We start from the raw sequence: 19,774 nt of genomic DNA, 5'->3' as shown, positions 1-19,774 counted from the left end.
GTTCTTTCTGCTGCTCTTGAATATTGTATCAATGCCAGAAATGGGGAGTTAAAAATTTAAAAATAAATAAATAAATTAACCCCAATAAATTGTTACATTCCAAAACCTGTTGTCTTCTCTTCCTTGGATGGGCTGTGACCTGTAGGGCTGGTAGCAGGGATACTGAAACACCTGCCCTAAGCCAGCGTCAGTCAGCTCTGCAGTCAAATACAAACACGCTTAGTACCTTCTCATGTACCATGGGTCAGTTCTGGTTTGGGTCTTCAGACCTGGATGCAGAGAGAAGCTCGGGCAAAGGACAAGGGAGACTTCTCCTGTAATGCTGAGGGAAGGCGGGGGGCACTTTGGGAAGGCCAAACTGTAGCAAGCAGAACCTGCACACGCTCTTCCAGAGTGCTTTGGAGAACCTGCCATAGGTCTCCTGCATCCTTTTCTTTTAAAAATGAAATTAGATCCGAGCACAACTTAGTAGTCGGCGGCTGAAAAATTCTTTGGGCTTTTCCCAACTCCAAAATGCGTGCCTAAGTGCACTTTATGACATGCTAATCTAAGAAATAGGGGGAGAAATACTCTTTAATGTGCGTAATCAAAGCCCCAGGTTCACTCCATTAGCCTGTAGCCCATAGACACTGTATAAAAAGGTTACACCAAAATTCCAGGTGGGGAAGTGCTATTGGCGGGAGGTGCGATGGGGAAAGCGGATGGGTTTTGGGTGAAGAGGCGCTCTTCAGGCGGGCAGGGGAGAAGAGCGGGAAGTCAGTACTTCTGGGTGCTGGGAAAGGGTAGTGGCTGGGCACAGCTGCGGGGTGTTCACCATCGAGCCGGCTCTGACCAGAACGCCCTCAGGGCTGCCCTTCGGTGTGGTGATGCAGGTCTTGCCTGGAGCGGGAGAGGTTGGGCCGAGCTGGGGGCTCCTGGGGTAGAGTCGCCTTTTGGTCAGCTAAGGCTGCGGGTGCTTGAGATGCTTCTCCAGCATCCGGGGCTTGGCAAGCCACAGGAGAGCCCTCTCCGGCAGTGACGTGTCTTGGCTGGCCGGCAGCAGGGAACGCTGCCTGCCAAAGCAGAGCACGGCCAAGGTGTTGTGCTATTCGCGTCATGCTATCAGGCTCACCTTGCCTCCGCTGCGTGCCAAAACGCCTGTGGGGCCGGCACTCTCTCCCTTGCCCCTGCACCCTGGTTTTGCTGAGAGGTGAGCAGGCTTTTGGCTGGACCTGGGTACAGCAAGCGAAGCCACCTCTGACCCACGCTTTCTGGAGCTGGAGGAAGGCTGGAGAGGCAGACACCAGCCTTGACTGGACGCATCCAACGAGGTCCTGCACAAGTGTGCTGGCGCAGGCAGGCGCTGTAACCGAGGTGATGCAAGCCGTGTCTGTGGGGCCGTGAGACCTGGAAATGAAAGAAGCCAGGATTTCCACGGTACGTGGATATCCCCAGGTGAGATGGACTGAAGGGTCCTGGTCTAAGGAGAAGGTGGAGTTGGGTCCACGGGGTGGCAGCTGCAGAGGAGACCTTTTGTCCTATTAGGGTGGCCCTGGGTGTGCCCCTGAGCTGGGCGATAGCCCTGCGGGGGGGAATCTCCCCTGGGAAAGGGTTTTCCGCTTTCCTCACCCCCACCACCCTGCTAGCCTGAGCATCATGAATGGACCAGGGGTTCCTTCAGCCGGCAAGAGGCTGCCTCGTTCCCACAGGGAGGGCTGGATGGGGGGCAGTGCGTCCGCCCGGCTCAGAGCAGGGGGTGTCCTTCCCCTCATGCCAGCAGCCCATCCCAAATGTCCCTCTCGCCTGGGGGCAGCAGCAGGGCAGCCCCTTGGCCCGCCTTGCCCTGCCCGCGGCCGTCCCTTGAGGACAGCTGCCAGCCCGAGACACCGTTTGGGCGTTAATTAGATGGAAGAAAATCCCTTAATCGCTCGCTCCCCGTCCCTCTGGGCTGAATCCGTGAGCTCTTGTTAAAACCAGCTTCTGTCGCCAATCCTGTTCAAAACCGGGCTCCCAAAAGCCCCCCGTTGCCTCTCCCCCGTCGCCCACAGAAGGGCAGGGTTTCGGCATCACCGCGTCCTCACGGAGCCAGCTGCCCACTGAGCATCTTTGAATCGTTATTCACGGGACAGGGAGGCTGCTCTGGCTACTCACCGGTCTGAGTCATCACCCCCTGTGAAAATCTATTTTTGCTGCCTCTTTGTCTCCGGGAAGAAGTTGTGGTCCCTGCTGAGGGAGAGGGAGGGGTCAGGACCCCGGGAGGGGTGAGCCCTGCCCTGCCGCGGCACCCAGCTCTTCCACCTCCCAGCATGGGCGAGTGGGTCGGGGCTGGTGTGGAGGGGCTCACCCACCCCACTCACTGCCACAGCAGCATCAGCCGGAGGGATAAACCTTCCCACCGCGATCCTGCAGCCTTTGGCAATAAAATCTGGATGGCCGGGCCAGTGCAAAGTCCCCAGCACAGCATCGCTTCCCCCAGCCTGGGACCCGAAAGGCCTCGTAGGGGCGTACGGCATTTTTTTCGCAGAGTTGCAGGTAAAGGTCGCACCTCTGACCCTGATCTGCACGCTGTGGGGTAGGGTGGGCTGGTCCAGCACCCACATGGATTCGTTTCGAATCCGCTCCTGCCTGGCCACTGACAGGGGTGGGCACGCTGCAGGCAGGGGGTGATGCAGGGGGGTGCAATCCCCTGCCGGCGCTAGGAAGGGGCAGGTCGGAGGCTGGTGGCCTCCCTTTGTGCCACAGGGCACGGGCTTCCATTTTCTTTGCATCCTGCACCAGCACCCACTTGTCCCAGCGCACCAAGCACTCACCTGCCCAGAGTGCTCGCCAGCCTCGCCACTGAGGCCAGATGCCTGTCGCTGGGCTTTCTCCACATCCACCTTCTCGCCCCCCTCCATGCCCACCTCCGCTTTTCCTCCTCACAGTTCCCTTCATCTCTCCCTCTTCCTTGAAGTGCTCCATTCTACTTCCTCCCCTCCTCCCCACAGCCTCCCAGCACCACGAGCTGGGCAGACCTCTTGCTGGCTCCAGGGTGAAGATTTTGGGGGACTGGGGTGCAATGCACTCTGTGGGGAGAGAGGGTGACCGTGCCTCGCCAGCGGCATCCCGCTCCCTGCTTGCACGAAGCTGAATTTGAGGAGCCTTTGTAGCTCTGGCTCCCTTGCTATCCACTCAAACGTGCCTGGGGGGGAGAAGATGTAATCTTTACTGATGTTTCATATCCAGTGCTGGAGCTGTTTTAAACACACATGCTGCCACTTCCCTGCCGGCTAGGAAGGATTTCCTGCCATCACTGAGCAGAGCTTAAAATCGATTTTGTTTGCTTTCCCTCCGCTGCTCCTCTTTGCTCGGCTGGGCTGCGTAGCCGAGGCCCCGGCGTGCCTGGGGAGGGGAGAGGGCATGGCACGGCTTGCGTCAGATGGGTGAGCGTGCTGTCGGAGCAAGGAGAAAGCAGGTGTCTGAAGTATCTTTACGAGCGGTTTAGGATAAAGCGATGGTAGGGGAAGATTAAATGTAGGTATTCATTTCCCAAATGGATGGCGTGGGTGTGCAGGGCAGAGGGTGAGGCATCCCACGGCTGCAACAGTCGTGTCTGGGGTGGGAGAGCAGGACAGCCACCCCGCCGCCCTCCCGGAAGAGGCACTTCTGAGAGCTGGAAGGTTGCTGGTTTAATTTTTAGGAGAAAGGCAAGGAGGGAAAGGCCCGCCAGCAGCCTGAAAGACCCTCCCGGGGGACATCTGATTGCGAGGTGTTGACCCTCAGGGTAACGAGGGGCCCTTTCCTTCCAGCCTAAGCATCTCGCAGGGGAAAATCCTCCCTTGGGCTGTCCCGGAGGAGCATCCCCTCGCTGGAGGCTGCCGCCGGGCTGATTTCAGCCAGCCCCAGCCTAGGCTGCCCTCGTCCCCGGGTGCCCCCGGGGTGCCCCCCCTCCCCGCCCGGTCCTCCCCGTCTCCGGCGCCCCTTGCCCGCTCACCTCCCACCGCCCGGGCCCCTCGCACTTGCAGCCTGAGGAGGGATGCTCGGAGCAGGGGGGTGGTGGGGGGTGTCCCTAAGAGGGGCAGGGCCGGGCGGGGCTGCGGGGCCGGGGCCGGGGCGGGGGCGGTGGCGGGGGCGGTCCGGTGCGGTGCGTGCGGCGCCGCCCGGCAGATATAAGCGCGGCGCGGCGCGGCGTGCCGGGGCTCCGGCGCTGCTGCCGGTACTATCCTTCCCCGCCGGCTCCCTCCGGGCCGTCCCTCCCGTCCTCCGTCCCTCCCTCCGTCCCCGCCCGCTTTGTTTTCTCGCCGTCCGCGGGCTCGGGCCCCCCACGCCGCTGCCACCCTGAAGTTTCTGGCGGTGCTGCTGGCGGCGGGCATGCTGGCTTTCCTGGGGGCCATCATCTGCATCATCGCCAGCGTTCACCCGGCCGGCACCGCCGCTCCCGCCGCCGCCGCCGCCCCCGCCGCCGACAATGACTCGGCCGCCGCCGCCCTCCTGCCCGCCGCCGACAAGGGGCTGGGAGCGCTGCACGGCCCCGCCGAGGCTCTGGCCAGCGCCGGGCCGCGCCTGCCGGGGGGGCCGCCGCCGCCGCTCTTCAGCCGCTTCGTCTGCACGCCGCTGAGCGCCGAGTGCCCGGCCACCGGCACCGGTACCGGCCCCGCCACCGGCCCCGGCCCCGAGGAGCTGCTGGCGCTGCGGAGCGCGGCGGCCCAGCTGCGCCGCACGGCGCTGGAGCAGAAGGAGCGGATCCGCATGGACCAGGAGACCATCCGGGAGCTCACCGGCAAGCTCAGCCGCTGCGAGGGCGGCTTGCGAACCGCTCCCGCCGCCGCCGCCGCCGCCGCCGGGCTCCGCGCCGCCCCGCGCCCCGGCACCATGGGCCACCCCCCCGCCGAGCCGCCCGCCGTGCGGGAGCTGGAGGAGGCTGTCCGCGCCCTCCAGGACCGCATCGACCGGATAGAGGTGCGAGGGATGCTCCCGGAGGTCTGGGGGGGATGCTCCCGGGGGGATGCTCCCACACATGCCATTCCCCAGGCCTGCAGCCACACACCCCCCAGACCAGCTCGTCCCCCTTCAGGACAGGTTGTCCTTGCCCCGCCCTGCCCTGAGGTCTCTGCCCAGGGGCAAGGGGCTCACCCTCAGCCCCCCTCTCTTCCCTCCATGCAGGGTGGTCCCAAGGGGCCAGGGCTGCCCTGCTTTCCCCCCAGTTGGCACCCAGGTAGGGCACCTTGCTTGCCCCATAGCACCTGCCAGGGCCTCCACCGGAGCAGGTCGCCAGCTCAGGGCCAGATCCTGCCCTTTAGCAGAAAGGTAAATCCCATCCGATGCCATCGCAGTTATGAATGGGACTTTGCACAAACTAAAGCGTGGTGCCACCCTCTGCGAGCCCCGCACCCCTTCCCCGCACGGTTTGTAGGAGCTGTAGAGAGAAGGGGGCAGCTGGAGCCGCTCGCCGTGCCCATCACTGCGGCATTGGGCCTGCGATGGGGCCCATCATAGAGTGCACATGTGTGTCGATTTATTTGGGCTGATGTGGGCTCAGCAGTCGCATGGACCTTGGCAGACTTTGCAGGATATGGCCAGGGCAATGGTTTGGGCATGCGAGAGCTGCCAGAGGGGAGCTGTCTGGTTTCCCTGGGGGGTTTGCTCCAGATGTCCCATCTTTTCTGGGGGTTGTGCTGTCCCCTGAGGTCTGCTGGGGGCCAGAGCCTCCTGCAAGTCCTCAACCTCCTCGTCTTCCCATTTGGTTCCCTGTTGCCCACTCTGCTCCTCACCGGAGCGCAGAGCTGGGAGGGGGCTCAGGCAGCACCCCATGGGGTCCCTCTCCCCAGCTTTGCCCTTCTACCCCCCTCACTACAGCCATGTGGGTGCAGCAGCAGGCCACGGGTGGAAAATTCAGAGCCACTAAGGTCACAGGCTGAGAAATGAGACTGGGAGACAGGGTTATTGTAATGGATGGAGATATTGACAGCAACAGAAAGACAGGGAAAGGCAAGTAAACACATGCACACGTGAAGGGAAAGAGCTGGAGACTGGAGAAGGCACCTGTGAGCTGCCAGGGTAATACACACACGCATGGAAACAAACACAGAGGCATGCCAGCCATGCGTGGGGAGAGGGGGACGGTGCAACCTGGCTGAGAATGATGTCCGGAGCCCGATGCAGCCAAAGGGAGGGTCAGAGCCACCCTGAAACCCCCCTGCAGCCCCAAACAGATTCCCACAAGCGGGATCACACAACCGGGCTAAGAAATGCATGTGCAGACAGCAGATGTGCTCACCCAGAAATAAAGGGGGGAAAAAGTAAGTCCCTGCACACGCATACCTGTGTGTGCACAAGGACCAGGCGATGCACGGTGGGACAGTGCCCAGCACATCAGTTTGAACCTCAGGCAGCATCAGGCCTTTAGCTGCTCTCCAGTCACACTCTCCCCCTTCCTCGAGGGCTGGCATCACCCGTGAGGTGCCCTGGCCCCTCTCCTGGGGTTTCCAGGGATCTCAGGAGGTTTGGGGTGGAGGAGAGTGAAGCTCACAAGGGCTACAGCAGGCTCTCGCATGTGCCTGGGGAGCCTGAAGCGATGCTGGGCCAAGGCTCGCACACACATACACTGATGAGGAAGACAAGCGTCGCGTCGCCAGAAATGTTCCCTTTTGTGCTGCCAGGGACCCAAGGGTACTCTGCAGGGGAGACACAGCACCCCGCGGCTCGGCGAGCTGTGCCGGCTCAGGAAATAGGGCAGCATGTCGCAGGTGGGCTGGACCTCAGCTGCCCTGGCTCCAGCCTGCTGTAACGCGCTGCCTGGGCTGGCCCGGTGACAGCCGCAGCCCGGCCAGCCGAGCCCTGACGTCACACCTCGGCCGTGAGGTGGGGGCTGCCTGTGCTCCCCTACCTGGCTTGCCTTTGCCCCCCATGTATGAGCAGACACCCCAAAACTTGACGACAGGGTGCTTGCATCTCTTCATCCCATGCAGCTCCATCAGTCAGCCCTGGGAACCCTCCTGGGGTACCCCATGGCATGGGGGGCATCCCCAGCCCCAGCAGCTCTCCTAAAGGGACGCAGCAATCACCCCAGGTGGTGATCTGGACAGGGATGGTCCTGGAGTGACGGGCAGCGTGCCAGAGGCTCTGTGAAACCCGGCAGGAGGGAATGAAGGAGAAGAAACCCTGGCGAAGCCCGAGGTGGCTTAGTCTCGGGAGAGGGATGACACAAAATGCTGTGGGCCCCCCCAGGAAGGCTGCGTCCCAGGGCATCTCCCGGCAGGCAGCAAGTTTGCTGGCAGGGATTACTGCCGGAGGCTCCGGAGCCGGGATTGCAGGGAGGGGGCTGGCAGAAGATTGCTGATCTAATCTGGGTGCTCTCGGACCCAGCTGTAAGGCATAACAAGATTTATCGATGCGCCGAAAAACCTATTAAGTCATTTGATTCTTAATTTTGGCGGCATGGTGGCAGGGTTTCCTTGGGGGGGGATGCAGGGAGGGCCCCCACAGGCTCACTCTTTGCCCTCCACCGTTTTGGCGGGGATGGGCAAGCACCGGCATGGTGTTCACATGGGGACATCTTCCCTCACCTCCTCCTAACCCTCCCTCCAAGGCATCGCTTGTCCTTTCCTCGTGCGCAGCAGCCTGGATGGGCTTTTTCCTCCTGGTTTTGAGGGATCCCCCCCCGGCTCTCCGCACGTGCTCACGTCCATACACTCAGGCGCATCTTGGCACGTAGAGCCGGGGGGCCCAGATGCTCCTTTTCCACGCTTTTAATTACTGCTGCGAATGGTAATGGAGTGGTTTCAGAGCGGGGAGGGAATTGCCTCGGTCCCCTGGGCTGTGCCGGGGTGCGGATGCCCTCCTCGTCCCCATTGTCCCTTGGAGGGGAGCCCAGCAGGAGGGGGGACAGCCCAACGGGCCCTACAGGGGACCCGGCCTCGGCAGAGCTGTAACAGCCTGTTTGCTCCTCAGCCGGCGTGTGGCCGTGCCGGCCCGGCTGTGCCGTTGTGCCTGGTGACCTGGCTGCTGGCAGGAAACCCTCAGGTGTGGGCATGGGAACAGGAGCGAGCTGGCTGCCTCCCTTCCGCCTCCATCTCTGGCAGAGCAGGGATGGAGAGCCCCAAATCATGACAACTCCAGGCCCCGAGCGAGGTTTGAGGGGGACGGGATCAGCAGTGAGCTCTTCTCTTGTGAGGAGGAGGAGGGAAAGGCCAATGCATCCCTGCTCATCCCTTACCCTGTGTGGTCCCTCCTGGAGTCTGATGACCCTCAAGCTCCTGTCTGGCTGCGAAAGGGTCCGAAAAGGTGGCAGGGTCCGAAAAACCCTGGTGCAGTGGGTGTGCCATCCCGTGGCAGTGAGCATCCCATGGCAGTGGCCACAGAGGAGCTGTGGGCAGGCTGGGAGGCCGTGGCCGATGCGAGGAGGATTTGTGGCTCCGGGGTAAGGGGATGGAGCCGCTGTGTGCATGCACCCAGCTCAGCATCATGATCCCTGAGATGTGCCGGGGCATCATCCCGTGGGCATCATCCCACAGTCCTGCCTGCCCCATCTCAGCAGCTAAGGTGAGCACTCGCATGCCGGCGGCCGAGGGTGAGCGGTGGGGCCCAGATTTGCCGGTGCATTAGTAAATGAGGCTCTGATCTCCTTACATAAATCAAAGTGCATTTGCTGACCGAGGGCTACAGCCCGAGCGAGCGCACGCCAACGTGGCTGCTGCGGCCCCCCGCCTCCCCCTCCCCGCCCCCCTGCCAGCCACTGACATTTAATGTGATTAATATTACCTGGCATCTTTCAATCTTTTTTGCTGGCTCCGGTGGCCAAAAAAGCGTCGAGCGAGCCTCCCCCGCACCCGCTGCCCACTCCCCTGCTGCCTGCGCGGCAGCAGATGGGAAGCCGGGCGCCTGCCGAACAGCCGGGGAGAAGGCGCTCTCCCCCCCCCCCCCCCCCCAAAGGTCACCGGTAGATAACAGCTGCACATCTAGCATTAATAATTTTGCAAATAATTTGATTTGGGAGAGAGATGCTCAAGGAGCAGCTCCGAGATGCAGAGGATGGTTAGGGAATGCAGCCCAGCTCCGCACTGGGGGGATCACCCGGCACGTCCCGGCTGCTGGGGGTGGGATGGGGAGGTCCGGTCTTCTGTCCGGCCAAGGTCTGCCTGCGGGGATGGGGATGGTGTCTGCTGGGATGCTCCTGGGATGATGCGGTGGCCCCCAAACTCTGTGAGATGAGGGTACCGTCGGCATCCCTTGCCAGGAGGAACATGGGGTTGGCAATGGTTCAGCCAGCTGCATGGGTCTGGCTGTCGGTGCCCCGGCTGCCGGGGTGGAGGGGCTGGGGAGAGCTGGAGAGAGGGATGGAAGGGGAAAAACTCAGGAAGGGGGAAGGAATTGAGCAAAAGGGGAGACAGTGTGTGTGCGCGCAGAGGGGAGCATCAGGAGGAGACGCTCTGAAGCCAGAGAAATGAAAAAGCCATAGGGAGAAAAGTTACACAGGGAAGAAAATAGCAGCAGGGAGAAAAGCAGGAGGAAGGGGGAGGAAAAAAAGCGCTCAGTCACTACTGAATAATGTAGGGCAGGCTATCGGGGGCTAGCGAGAGCGACAAAAGCTCCCAGCCTTTTCTTTTTTCGTCATTAACAGATGGAGCCGTGCATGAAAGCAGGGACGTAGGCTCCAAACCCGCAGCTCGAGCAATCAAAGCGTGCGGCAGACAGAGGCGTGCCAGCCTCCGCCACAGCCAGGCGGCCTGAAGGGATGAGAAAAGCTCTTGGAGCCCGTGGGATGCGGACAAAGAGGCGAAGGCGACCCCCATCCCACCTGCGCTGCCCCCGCCAACACAGCCAGCTCCGCTTGGATACGAGCGCGGGCAGCCCCGGGTGGGAATTATCTCTGCCAGGAGGATGAGAATTTAACATTTCCACTCGCCTTTCCTTCCCTCCCGCCGTCCCTCCCCTGCCTTTCAGCTGGCTGCACCAGTGGGTCCCCAAGACCCACCCCCCCCCCCCAAAAAGGGCTAAAGCCCCTTCCCCGTTGGCTAATCCCTCCCTATTTTACGGAGACAAAAGGTAAGATGCCCTTTGCCGGGTGCTTTTCCCTTCCCAGAGAGGTTTTGCTCTCCGCGAGAGCATCCCTGGCATTGCCAGAGCAAGCCGACAGCGTGAGCTGGCATTTGGTCAAGGCTGGCAGATGTCCCCTGCACAACCTCTCTTTTCTTGCTTGGTTTTGATTCTCCGCGTTGTTTTTTCTTGCAAAACCTGTGGGTTTGCACCAGCAGACCCCACTGGAGTCTTTACCAGACCCCAGGGTGTTGCAGCCACCCTCTCGGTTGCAGCCTGCGTGTGTTCCTGCCTGGTGCGGGGCTGTTTGTGCTCACACCAACACCATCTTCTCGCTCCCCCTCTCCCTGCTACCTTCTCCCTGCGGTTCCCATCCACCAAGGTTGCATCCTGCCCGGCCAAACCCGGTTTTCCTCCGGCCTTCCCCTCCCTTCTGTTGTTCACGATGGATAGCAAAGATTGGGGGTGGCATCGGCGGGCATCCCCCCCTTCATCTTTGTGTGCATGATCATCAGGTCCTGTCCATCCTGGGAAAGCGGGATATAGGGAAGAAGAAAAAGCTGGAAGCCACAACCATAGATGAGTGTGGTGACTTCCTCCAGGCCAGCTCCGAGGCTGGGGGGAGGGGGGGCCTGTCCAGATCAGCAGGGATGGCATCACCCCATGTCCCACTAGCATAAGCCGTGTGGATGTCCGGGGCTGAAGCAGCCATACAGACTCCTCTCAGTGCCAGAGCGGCCTGCCAAAAGTCCAGCAGAGGCCAAAGCAGGGGCACCACGGCCGCTCTGGCACCTTCAGGAAGGTCTGGCAGCGTGGAGAAGGTGGTCACCACCTTTCCAAGCCCGTGGCAGAGAGCCTAATGCCCCAAGGACGTGGGGAAGGGAGAGGGCTGCTATTTACGGAGAAACCCGAGGAGCGTGGCAAAGGGCCACCTTCTCCCTTCCAGCCTGGTTTTCTTCCAGCCAGGATGGGGTCTCCCAGCGAGGCGGGATCTGGGGTCTTTGCAGGGTGCAGTAGCGGCTGGGAGCATCCTCGCCAGGCACCGGGTTTTGAATCAACCAAGGGAAGAATTTTGGTCTGGGTTTTAACCCTGATGGGACAAGATGTGCTCAATATCCTCAAGTGACGGGTCGTATCTTGAGGACTGGAGGACCTACCACTGGCCCCACTTCTCTGTGGCATCCCGATGGCCTGGGAGAGGCTGGCTCATGCTTACAGAGAGCTACCTGCCCGACCTGGCACGCGTGCACACACCCCCGCGTGCCGGCTGAGCTGGGCTAAGAGGATTACAGCCCCGTTGTGTGATGTTAACGTGCTGGCTGTGGCGAAGCAGCCTCGGCCACGGTGGGGAAGGGGAGCTCCGAGCTCCTTCCCATGTTGTCCCCTCCTCGTGGGAGGCTGCCTGCGGGAGCAGAGCCAAGGGGTGACCTGAGCGCCCATGCATCCCATCCTTGCTCTGTCTCTGAAGCGGCAGAAAGTCATCAAGAGCAGCCAAGCTTCGTTTCGCAGTAACGAACTCAATGAGTGCTCTGAGAGGGGAGGTACAAAGTCAGCTGGAGCCTCTTGGAGAAGACCCCGCTGCAGATGTGGGGTTGTGGTCCCAGTGCTCCCTGTGGTGCTGTGGGCTAGGCATGTCCTTATTTAACCTCTTACGGTGACACCGCGCTGAATTTTCTCTTTTTTCCCTCCTTTGTTCCCCTGTCGCGGCTGCCGCTGAGTGCAGCAGGAGCTGCCAGCCCGCACCAACAGCTCGGCGCCCACCGCCCCGGCGCTCGCCCGCGATGCCCTCCACACCAAGATGGAGCAGCTGGAGGAGCAGCTCCTCTCCAAGATCCTGACCCTGCAGAAGGAGCGCCAGGCCGCCAGCACCGACCGCAGCCAGCAGCAGCACAACATCGAGAAGGAGCTGAACTCCCTCCAGAACCGGGTGACGGAGCTGGAGCACGGTGAGTCCTACCCAACGGGGATGGAGGTGGTGCAGGGGGGTCCTGGGACAAGCCACCCTCATCCCAACGATGGGTGCTGACCCTCCTCTCTCCTCCCCATCCTCGGCACGCAGGACCGCCAGGCTACAGCCCTCCTGATGCCTTCAAGGTGACCATCCCAGTGCAGAACAACTACATGTATGCCCGCATGAAGAAGAGCCTGCCGGAGCTCTACGCCTTCACCATCTGCATGTGGCTGAAGTCCAAGGCCCTGGCAGGGCTTGGCACCCCTTTCTCCTACTCTGTCCCAAGCCAAGCTAATGAGATCGTGCTGCTGGAGTGGGGCACCAACCCCCTGGAGCTGCTCATCAACGACAAGGTCAGCGCAGCCGCAGGGGGGACGGGAGGGAAGCCCCTGCCCTCATCTCCCCTGCTTCAACCCCCCCCGGGAAATGATGCTCCTGGGGTTACCGGTGTGGGGGAGCTGGGAGGAAGGGGCCCAAGGTGGAGCAGGGAGGCAGGAGGATGAGGAGGATGGGGAGGATGGCTCGCCAGGGTGGGTTTTGAGGGGGAGAAGCAGTATATCCAGATGTCTGTAGAATTTGGGGTGCCACCGTCATGGGGGTGCACCGCTTGCTCTGCAAGGGGCTGGGGGGACACTGGGGTGCCCCGGCAGTCCCACCAAGCGCCGGGCTCTTGCTCTTCTCACAAAGGTTGCCCAGCTGCCGCTGAGCCTGAAGGACAAGGCCTGGCACCATGTCTGCGTGGCGTGGACCACCCGGGACGGCAAGTGGTCGGCGTACCAGGACGGCGAGCAGCGGGGCGCCGGCGAGAACCTGGCCTCCTGGCACGCCATCAAGCCCCAGGGCGTCATCATCCTGGGCCAGGAGCAGGTACGTGCTGGCCTGCCGCCAAGGGCTGCCCGTTCGCATTGCTCCGTCGAGAAGCCGGCCCGGGGGGGCAGCCCCCAAATGGGGCGAGGGCAGGGGGCGGCACGGGCAGGGGTGCTCAGGATGGCGCGTTGGCAGCTTGGGTGAGGGGCTCTCCTGCCTGCTCATGCAACCTCCCGGCGGGCCACATGCGCTCGTCATCTTCTCCTCTTCCCTCTCCCCATCCCTCTGTCCCCCATTCACTCCCCGCCTTGTCTTCTTGCATCTCCCCCACGCATCCATCCCCTCCCCTCCTTGCCATCGGGCATCTCACTCCGCTTCTCCCCAAACTTCTCCCTCTCCCCCTTGCTCTGTTTGCCCATTGGATTGCGTGTTCCTTCTCCTGTCCCCGTCCCTATCCCATCATCTCTCCCGCTCTTTCCCAGGACACGCTGGGAGGCCGCTTTGACGCCACGCAGGCCTTCGTGGGGGAGCTGGCGCAGTTCAGCGTGTGGGACCACATGCTGGCACCGGTGGAGATCCTGGGCTTGGCCAACTGCACCTCCCACCTCCAAGGCAACGTGATCCAGTGGGACGACCAGGCGGTGGAGGTCTTTGGGGGCGCCAGCAAGGGGGGCTTCGCCGCCTGCGAGGAAGGGAGGAAGGCATGAGCGGCCCCTCGTCCCCTCCCCAGCGCCAAGGAGCTCAGCGGCAGCCCCAAAGCAGGGAGCCCTTTTCTCCCCTCCCAGACCAACCGAGCCTCGCTGCCACGCCAGGGCGATGCTCAAGCCCCCTGTGCCGGCGTCCCGGGAGGGATGGAGGGGCCCCGGCAGCCTCCCTCTTGCCCCTGCGCCAGCAGCGCAGCTTGTCCCCCCTCCCGGCACGTCTGCCTCCAGGTCTCGCCTTGCCCCACTTCTGTTTCAGGAGGACCTCGCCGTACCCGCAGGCGTCTCTGGTATGGCGAGGGTTCCTGCCTTCTCAGCCCCAACGGGGAGTGGAAAGGAGACCTCCCTCCACCCCAAGTGCAGTCCAGCCTCGGTGGGATGCCAGCGTGTGGGCATCCCCCGAGCATATCCCCTTTCCTTATTTATTTCTAGCGCCCCGCTATCTGGTTTTGTGAGCCCGTACTCCAAAGGAGCCCAAAGGCTCAGCCGGGAGCATCTTCTCCTCTGGCCCCATCCCCTCTTCTCCGGCCTCCCTGGTTTTTCAAGTGTGGTCCTTAGGCGGCTGAGGGAGGATGGTGCAGGGTCGGTGGGGCAGCACTCGCCCCCCCTGCACCCCTTCCCCTGCCTCCACTGTCTGTTCGGGCAGGGCTGCCTGAGGGGAGTCAGGCTTTCGAGGCAGAGGGAAGCAGAGCAGGCCCCCCCCCCCCCGCAAACTGGGGGGTCCGTCGGTCACCAAAGGAACGGGGGGAAAGGGGCAAAGCATCTCCCCCAGCCCTGGCCAAGGGGGAAGGAGTGCAGCACTGCCATCGAAGGGAGCGAAAGCAAGGAAAAAAAGGAGACAGAGGATGGTGGTGGCCAGAGGAGCCCTGCCGTCCATCCCGCGGCCTTTTGGGAACTGGATTGGGTTGCTGCCCTTGCCTCCACCTGGGTCCCCTGCTTTGAGCTGCTCCTGGCCAGGGATGGGGCCACCGCTGGCTTTGGAACTGGGGGGGTGATGGGGCGGGCTGGTATTTTCCCTGTGGAGTGCCGTAGGTCACCAACGTCTGGATACGTGAGTGTGTGGGTGTGCGCGTGTGTATGTGTGTCTGGTGGGGGGGGCGGGAGGGTTATTTCGGGGGTCTCATGGTTGCTCAATGCGGTGTCCAGCTTCCAGTGCTCTCCCCCTACCCCAAATCCCACTCCGCGCTTTCAGCGCCAGCTGCCCCCATACCCGGGGGAGGCGAAGCAGGCAGAGGGGACAGCCCTGCCACCCAGCATTGCCCCCCCCCAGGGTCCCTGCCAGCGGTGGGGCGGCTCAGCCCACTGTGGGGGGGACACGCCAGGGACGGGGCGCAGCCCTTGTGCCAAGTGGGAAACGCTGTGGCCTTCGTGCACCTCGCCGAGCTGCCCCCTCTTCCTCGCTCGCTCGCGCGCTTTCTCTAATGCACGTTCGTGAAAGGGGCCCCTGACGTGCGCCCATGTTGGGACGTTTCTTTTGTAAAGCTGATTGTGAACAATAAACGTGACGTTTTCTGTTTGAGTCTCCAGTGGGGCGTGAGGTCGCTGTGGGGATGGAGGGGACCGGCCAGCCCAAGCCGAGGCATCCTTCCCCGGGATGCTCAGGGTGGCATCCCTGGAGGGAGATGGCCAGGCCCGCAGCTGCGTAGCTGGCATTACAGAAATATCATTGCAAGGGTCTGGGTATCATTGCGCTGGGGCAGGGGGTATGTCACAGTCTGGGCGCCTCTCATCTACCCCGTTGTGGAGCAGCACAGGGTACAGGCTGCAGCTCGGGGCTTGGGGGAAGCCCCTCTCCACGGAGGAGGAACCCCCATCTCAACAACAGGGAAATAGAAACCAGTGGGAAATCACGGCCTCCAGGTCAGACCGTGATGGCAAGGAGCTCACATCGGGTATAAATCTAATTAAGTACTAGTAATGAGTTCCTGACCTAGCTAGGCACAAGCTGGTTCACCCTCAGCACAGCTCTTGGAGCCACCTGTTCTAGAGCAACCTGTGGCCAGGTCTGCATGACGCTTTTGCCCCTCAGTGGGTCCTGTCCCTCCTAGGAAAGGCACAACCTCACCAATATTTGGGGAAAACAGAGTGTAAAGCCAGAGGACTGAGTTTTCCCCAGGGCCCTGCCGTTGCTGGCGTGCCGGTGGGGTCTCCTCGCTGAGCCAGAACCATCCCCCCAGCTCCCACTTCTCCTTCTGGAGGGTATTTAATGCTATAAAACAAAGTGTGGGGCTCTAACCTTCAGTCCTTCAGCACACCTCCTCAAAGTTGAGGGTTTTTTTGAAGAAAAGAATAACTCTGAGTATGTACTTCAGCTGGAGCATACGCTCAAGGGCTTTGCTGAGCTGGAGGCTCACCCCCACATCACTAACAGGAGGGGGTTCAACAGGTGACCTCTGCTCGTATGCCCAAATAACAGCAGCATAATTAGGAAGGACAGCACTTTTTAGAGGAGGAAATGTCCAAAACCGTTGCTGGGGTCACAAACTTAGGAGGAGATGAAATAGTGGGGGACTGGTCCAGAAGACCATACTATTAAAACTGCAGGAGCCCTGCAAGGGGGCTTTTGGGGCTGCTGGCCAAGGCAGAAGACATGTGGGAGGATGAACAAGGATGGAAACAGCCTGGCTGCTGGTGTAGGCTATTGGCATAAAACCTGTCTCCTCTGGAGGCCGGAAACCCAGACCATGCTGAAACCTGTGTAAACCCCCCTCAGAAAAGCGGAAACAAAGGGGACACCAGGAGATGCTTGGGCAGGGACTTTGGTGCTGCCCTCCGCCTCCCCACCAGACGATGCTGGCATGATCCCAACCCCAGCCGTGTCCCTGGGACCTGTGGATCTGTCACTTCTGGGACGGGAGAAGGCGGGGAGCCCAGCGGCACAGCTTCTGCAAGGTGACCTCCTCTCCCCCCGAGAGGTTCACAGCCAGTTGGGCAGACCAAGGGGGGATGCAGGAAAGCTTGATATAATTTATCCAGACATTTTAAAAGCTTACAGCAAATGCCTCCATATAAGGCTCTTCAGGAACCAAAGGCATTACGGAGAGATTAGAAACTGGTTGGGAGACAGAAATCAAGAGTAGGAATAAATATTTGATTTCCATCCTGCCCTGGCTCTCTGCGGGAAGCGACGGCTGCTTCTCACCCATCTGGGGAGGAGGAGAGCAAGATGGGACCATTTATTTTTGGTAAGCTGAGCCTTGCAAGAGCTGCAAACCTGCGACAGGGCTTAAAAGGTGGAGGAGACAACAAATCAATGGCATTGCTGGCTGGAAGGAGTAATTACAATGACTTACATATATTGCTTGCTTCTAAATTAACCAGGAGCACTCAGGAGAAGCCCCATGTCTCTCTAAGGGCAGCCGGTTGGAAAACAAGGCGTCAGGCACAGAAGAGACGAGGAACAATAAAGTCACCCTTAGCGGGGGATTAAAGAAGGAAAATTTTAACAACGGCGCGGAGAAGTTTTTGCAGTTGGGGTAGGTGCGCTCAGCTGGGACACTGTGTTGTGTCTGGATACCTAAGATGGGGGCGGGGGGGGAGCGGGGAAGAGCGAAAGAAGTGGAGGAAACCCAAGAGGTGGGCAGAGCAGAGGCAGGGCCACTGTCGGGCTACGGTGGTTCAGCAGGGGCTGGCACAAGAGGAGATGGCGGGGAGACAGGCGGACGCGATGGATATCACCTGCATGCTCTCCTCTATCTCCCCACCAAGGGGCTGTTAACATGCTTCAAGGGGAGGAAAGGGACTGCCATTTCCGTTCCTAATCCGCAGGACTCGCTGCTGCAGGGCTTTCCACGGGCCAAGGGCTTAGCCAGACTCCAACGCCCGCCCCCCGCCCCAAAGGGCTTTGTCCTGCAGCGAAGAAGACCAGGTCAAACATGGCAATAGGAAACTTTCAGGCCTGACGGCTATTAATTACCGGGTTTGGAAAGAAAACGCTGCAATTCCTGAACCCCTCCAGCCCCTGCCCGGAGGGCACCACCAACTGCGCAGGCTCTGCCTTCCTGGGGACATGGGCAGCCCTGGGATCCCCACCTCGGGGTGGGCTTCGGGGAGCTCCTGTGCTCCCTGACACCTGCGGCCTCAGCTTTGGGCTCCAAGGTTGCAGCTCCCTGCGGCATGTCAACCTCCCGGTCCCCTCAAACCAGGTCACACCAGCCCATACTTTGTCCCTGGGAGGTGACACTTCCGAAGCCCCCATTACTCGCGCTGCCCTCGCAATGGGGGGCTGCCTTAATTGCCTCCTTGCGCCTCTCCGTCCTGCCGGGAGCCTCCTCCGCTCCCTCCCGGAGCCAGGAAGGCTCATTAAGACTCGTGCGGTGCTTGCATGGGGAATGCGCTGTGATTCCAGAGCATCTGGCACAGGAACGGCCCCTGCACAGTTGCTAGTGCTGCGGCAGCAGACCTTACTAGATGTAGCAGCCCTTACTAGATGTAGCAGCCATTACCAGAGGTAGTAGCTACGGGATCACGTGTGGGGCACTGCCTTGCCTAGCAGACCAGGGGATCCAGCTGTCCCAAAGCAGGTTGCTCTCTCCTCCGGAGCAGAGGACTGGGCTGCTTTCAGCTGCCACCCATTCCCACACACCAGAGTCCCTATCTCTGCCATCCCTCAGATCAACACAACATGGTGGGGCTCTGATCCCAGTGAAATGTGGCTTCAGCATCCCCACGGGGCCTCCTGAGCGCTCTTCCTGCCTCCAGAGAGCTGCGACCGTCTTATCCACCCCGGGGCAGCTGCAGGGCGGACCTCGGTGTGTCCCAAGTCCCCAGCCCGGGCCCTCTGGGAGTACCCAAGGCGGTGTGGAGCAGCACCCAGCCCCTGGGCTGCAGCCGACAGGCAGGACAGCAATCTCTAGCCCCCTGCTTTATCGCAGAGGGGAGACGGGGTACGGCAGGGCCTGTGCCCACGGGGACGATGGGGAGGTCTCAAAACCTGGCCAGAAGCGGCCAAGAAAAGAGAAGGTCTGTGGGTGCCCTCCGCCTGATGAAGAGTCAGCCTGCTGTCCGGTCTCCTCCTACCATCAGCAATGGAGATGATAGCTAAAAGAAAGCGTGGGGCAGTATATGTATTACATATACATATATTTTGCAGTCGGCAGTTACATTTCTGTTTCTCAGCTAAGGAGTACAACACAATCTAATGTCAGGCGGCAAACGGCACTTCGTTTTAACGCATTTCACCGTGGCTGGCGAAGGCAAAGGGCTGAAAGAGTTTCCGCCTGTGATTAGTGGCAAATAAGAAAGGACCAGCCAGAGCAGAGCAGCGATTACAGTTCCTTACAGATCCAGAGGGGCGAATCGCACCCTTGCTCGGGACTCGCCTTCACCTACGGATGGGCACCTGGTCGCTCTGTATGGAAACTAAAGACCAGGTGATGTGAAGCGAGCCGTGTATCTGCCTTTTGTGCTAGCAGCTAAGGGACCGGTACGTGTTAGCTGTGTTGGCCCAACAAGGCTTCGACTGGCTTGCGGTACTGTAGAGAGGCAGTCCGTGGAAATCCTGCACTCGAGCGTCCAGAAACAAACTGCCCGCATTTTGCTAAGCCATAGCAGACAGGGACAGGCCAGCGGGATGTTCTCCTTCCTCAGGAGGCATCTCTACCTTGCAGCCCCGCTGTATCACCCACCACAATCGCAAAAAACACGGTGTTCCTATCTTTGGGCCCTCAGCAGTTTTGGGTTTGGCCATTTTTCCTTAGCTTTTTGCCTAGGAGCTGCTGATGAATAATCCTTACAACCAGTCCCAGCACTTCTTGGGGGAAACACTCCCTGGGGACACATGATCAAAACCAAAGCACATTTAATTGAACCCAGAATCACATACACATGCGCGCTCAGCCCCCACCCCCCACACAGAGGCATACGCACACAAACACACCAGCTCGCGCCGACTTGCTGCTTAGTAGCAAAAGTGGGTGAACTACATAGGGATTAAAGCATTAAAAAAAACACGGCAAGAATATGATGCTTGAAAGCGCTGCGTCCCCAGAGAGATTAGAGTAGCTGCCTGGAGATAAAGTAATGATGATGGAAAGATCTTCTTCTTCACAGAGATTCTATTCCTAATTATCTCCTCTACAAAAAAAAAAAAAAAAAAAAAGATCTCCCAGCTTTTATCTGTCTCTTGACGATTGTAGCTCTGTGCCTGCCTCGTTGCAAGAGGCCGATGCTTGCCGAAAGGAGGAAGGAGAAGGAATCGGCGCAGGAGGTAGGAGCGGTAGGAGAACGAGGGGACAGGAGGCAGCGCTTCATTTCTGTCACCACCAGCGGCGAAGGCAAGGCGAAAGACAAACGATCACTGCAGCATTGTCTTTCCAAGCCC

The 19,774-nt window shown here is 60.5% G+C and overlaps 1 protein-coding gene across 1 annotated transcript; it reads left to right on the top strand.

Annotated features, from left to right (window-relative positions):
- Nucleotides 1–4,224: 4,224 nt before the first annotated feature.
- On the top strand, nucleotides 4,225–14,433 carry NPTXR (neuronal pentraxin receptor). Its single transcript, XM_050915546.1, has 5 exons — nucleotides 4,225–4,917; nucleotides 11,717–11,939; nucleotides 12,053–12,297; nucleotides 12,632–12,811; nucleotides 13,234–14,433. Exons 1-5 carry the CDS (start codon nucleotides 4,330–4,332, stop codon nucleotides 13,456–13,458), a joined length of 1,461 nt encoding a protein of 486 aa, XP_050771503.1. The 5' UTR covers nucleotides 4,225–4,329; the 3' UTR covers nucleotides 13,459–14,433.
- Nucleotides 14,434–19,774: the final 5,341 nt, after the last annotated feature.

Source organism: Gymnogyps californianus, chromosome 1 (genome assembly GCF_018139145.2).
Source record: "Gymnogyps californianus isolate 813 chromosome 1, ASM1813914v2, whole genome shotgun sequence".
Lineage (NCBI taxonomy): Eukaryota > Metazoa > Chordata > Aves > Accipitriformes > Cathartidae > Gymnogyps > Gymnogyps californianus.
Note: the sequence above shows the minus strand (reverse complement) of the source record. Positions and strands in the feature narration are given on the sequence as shown.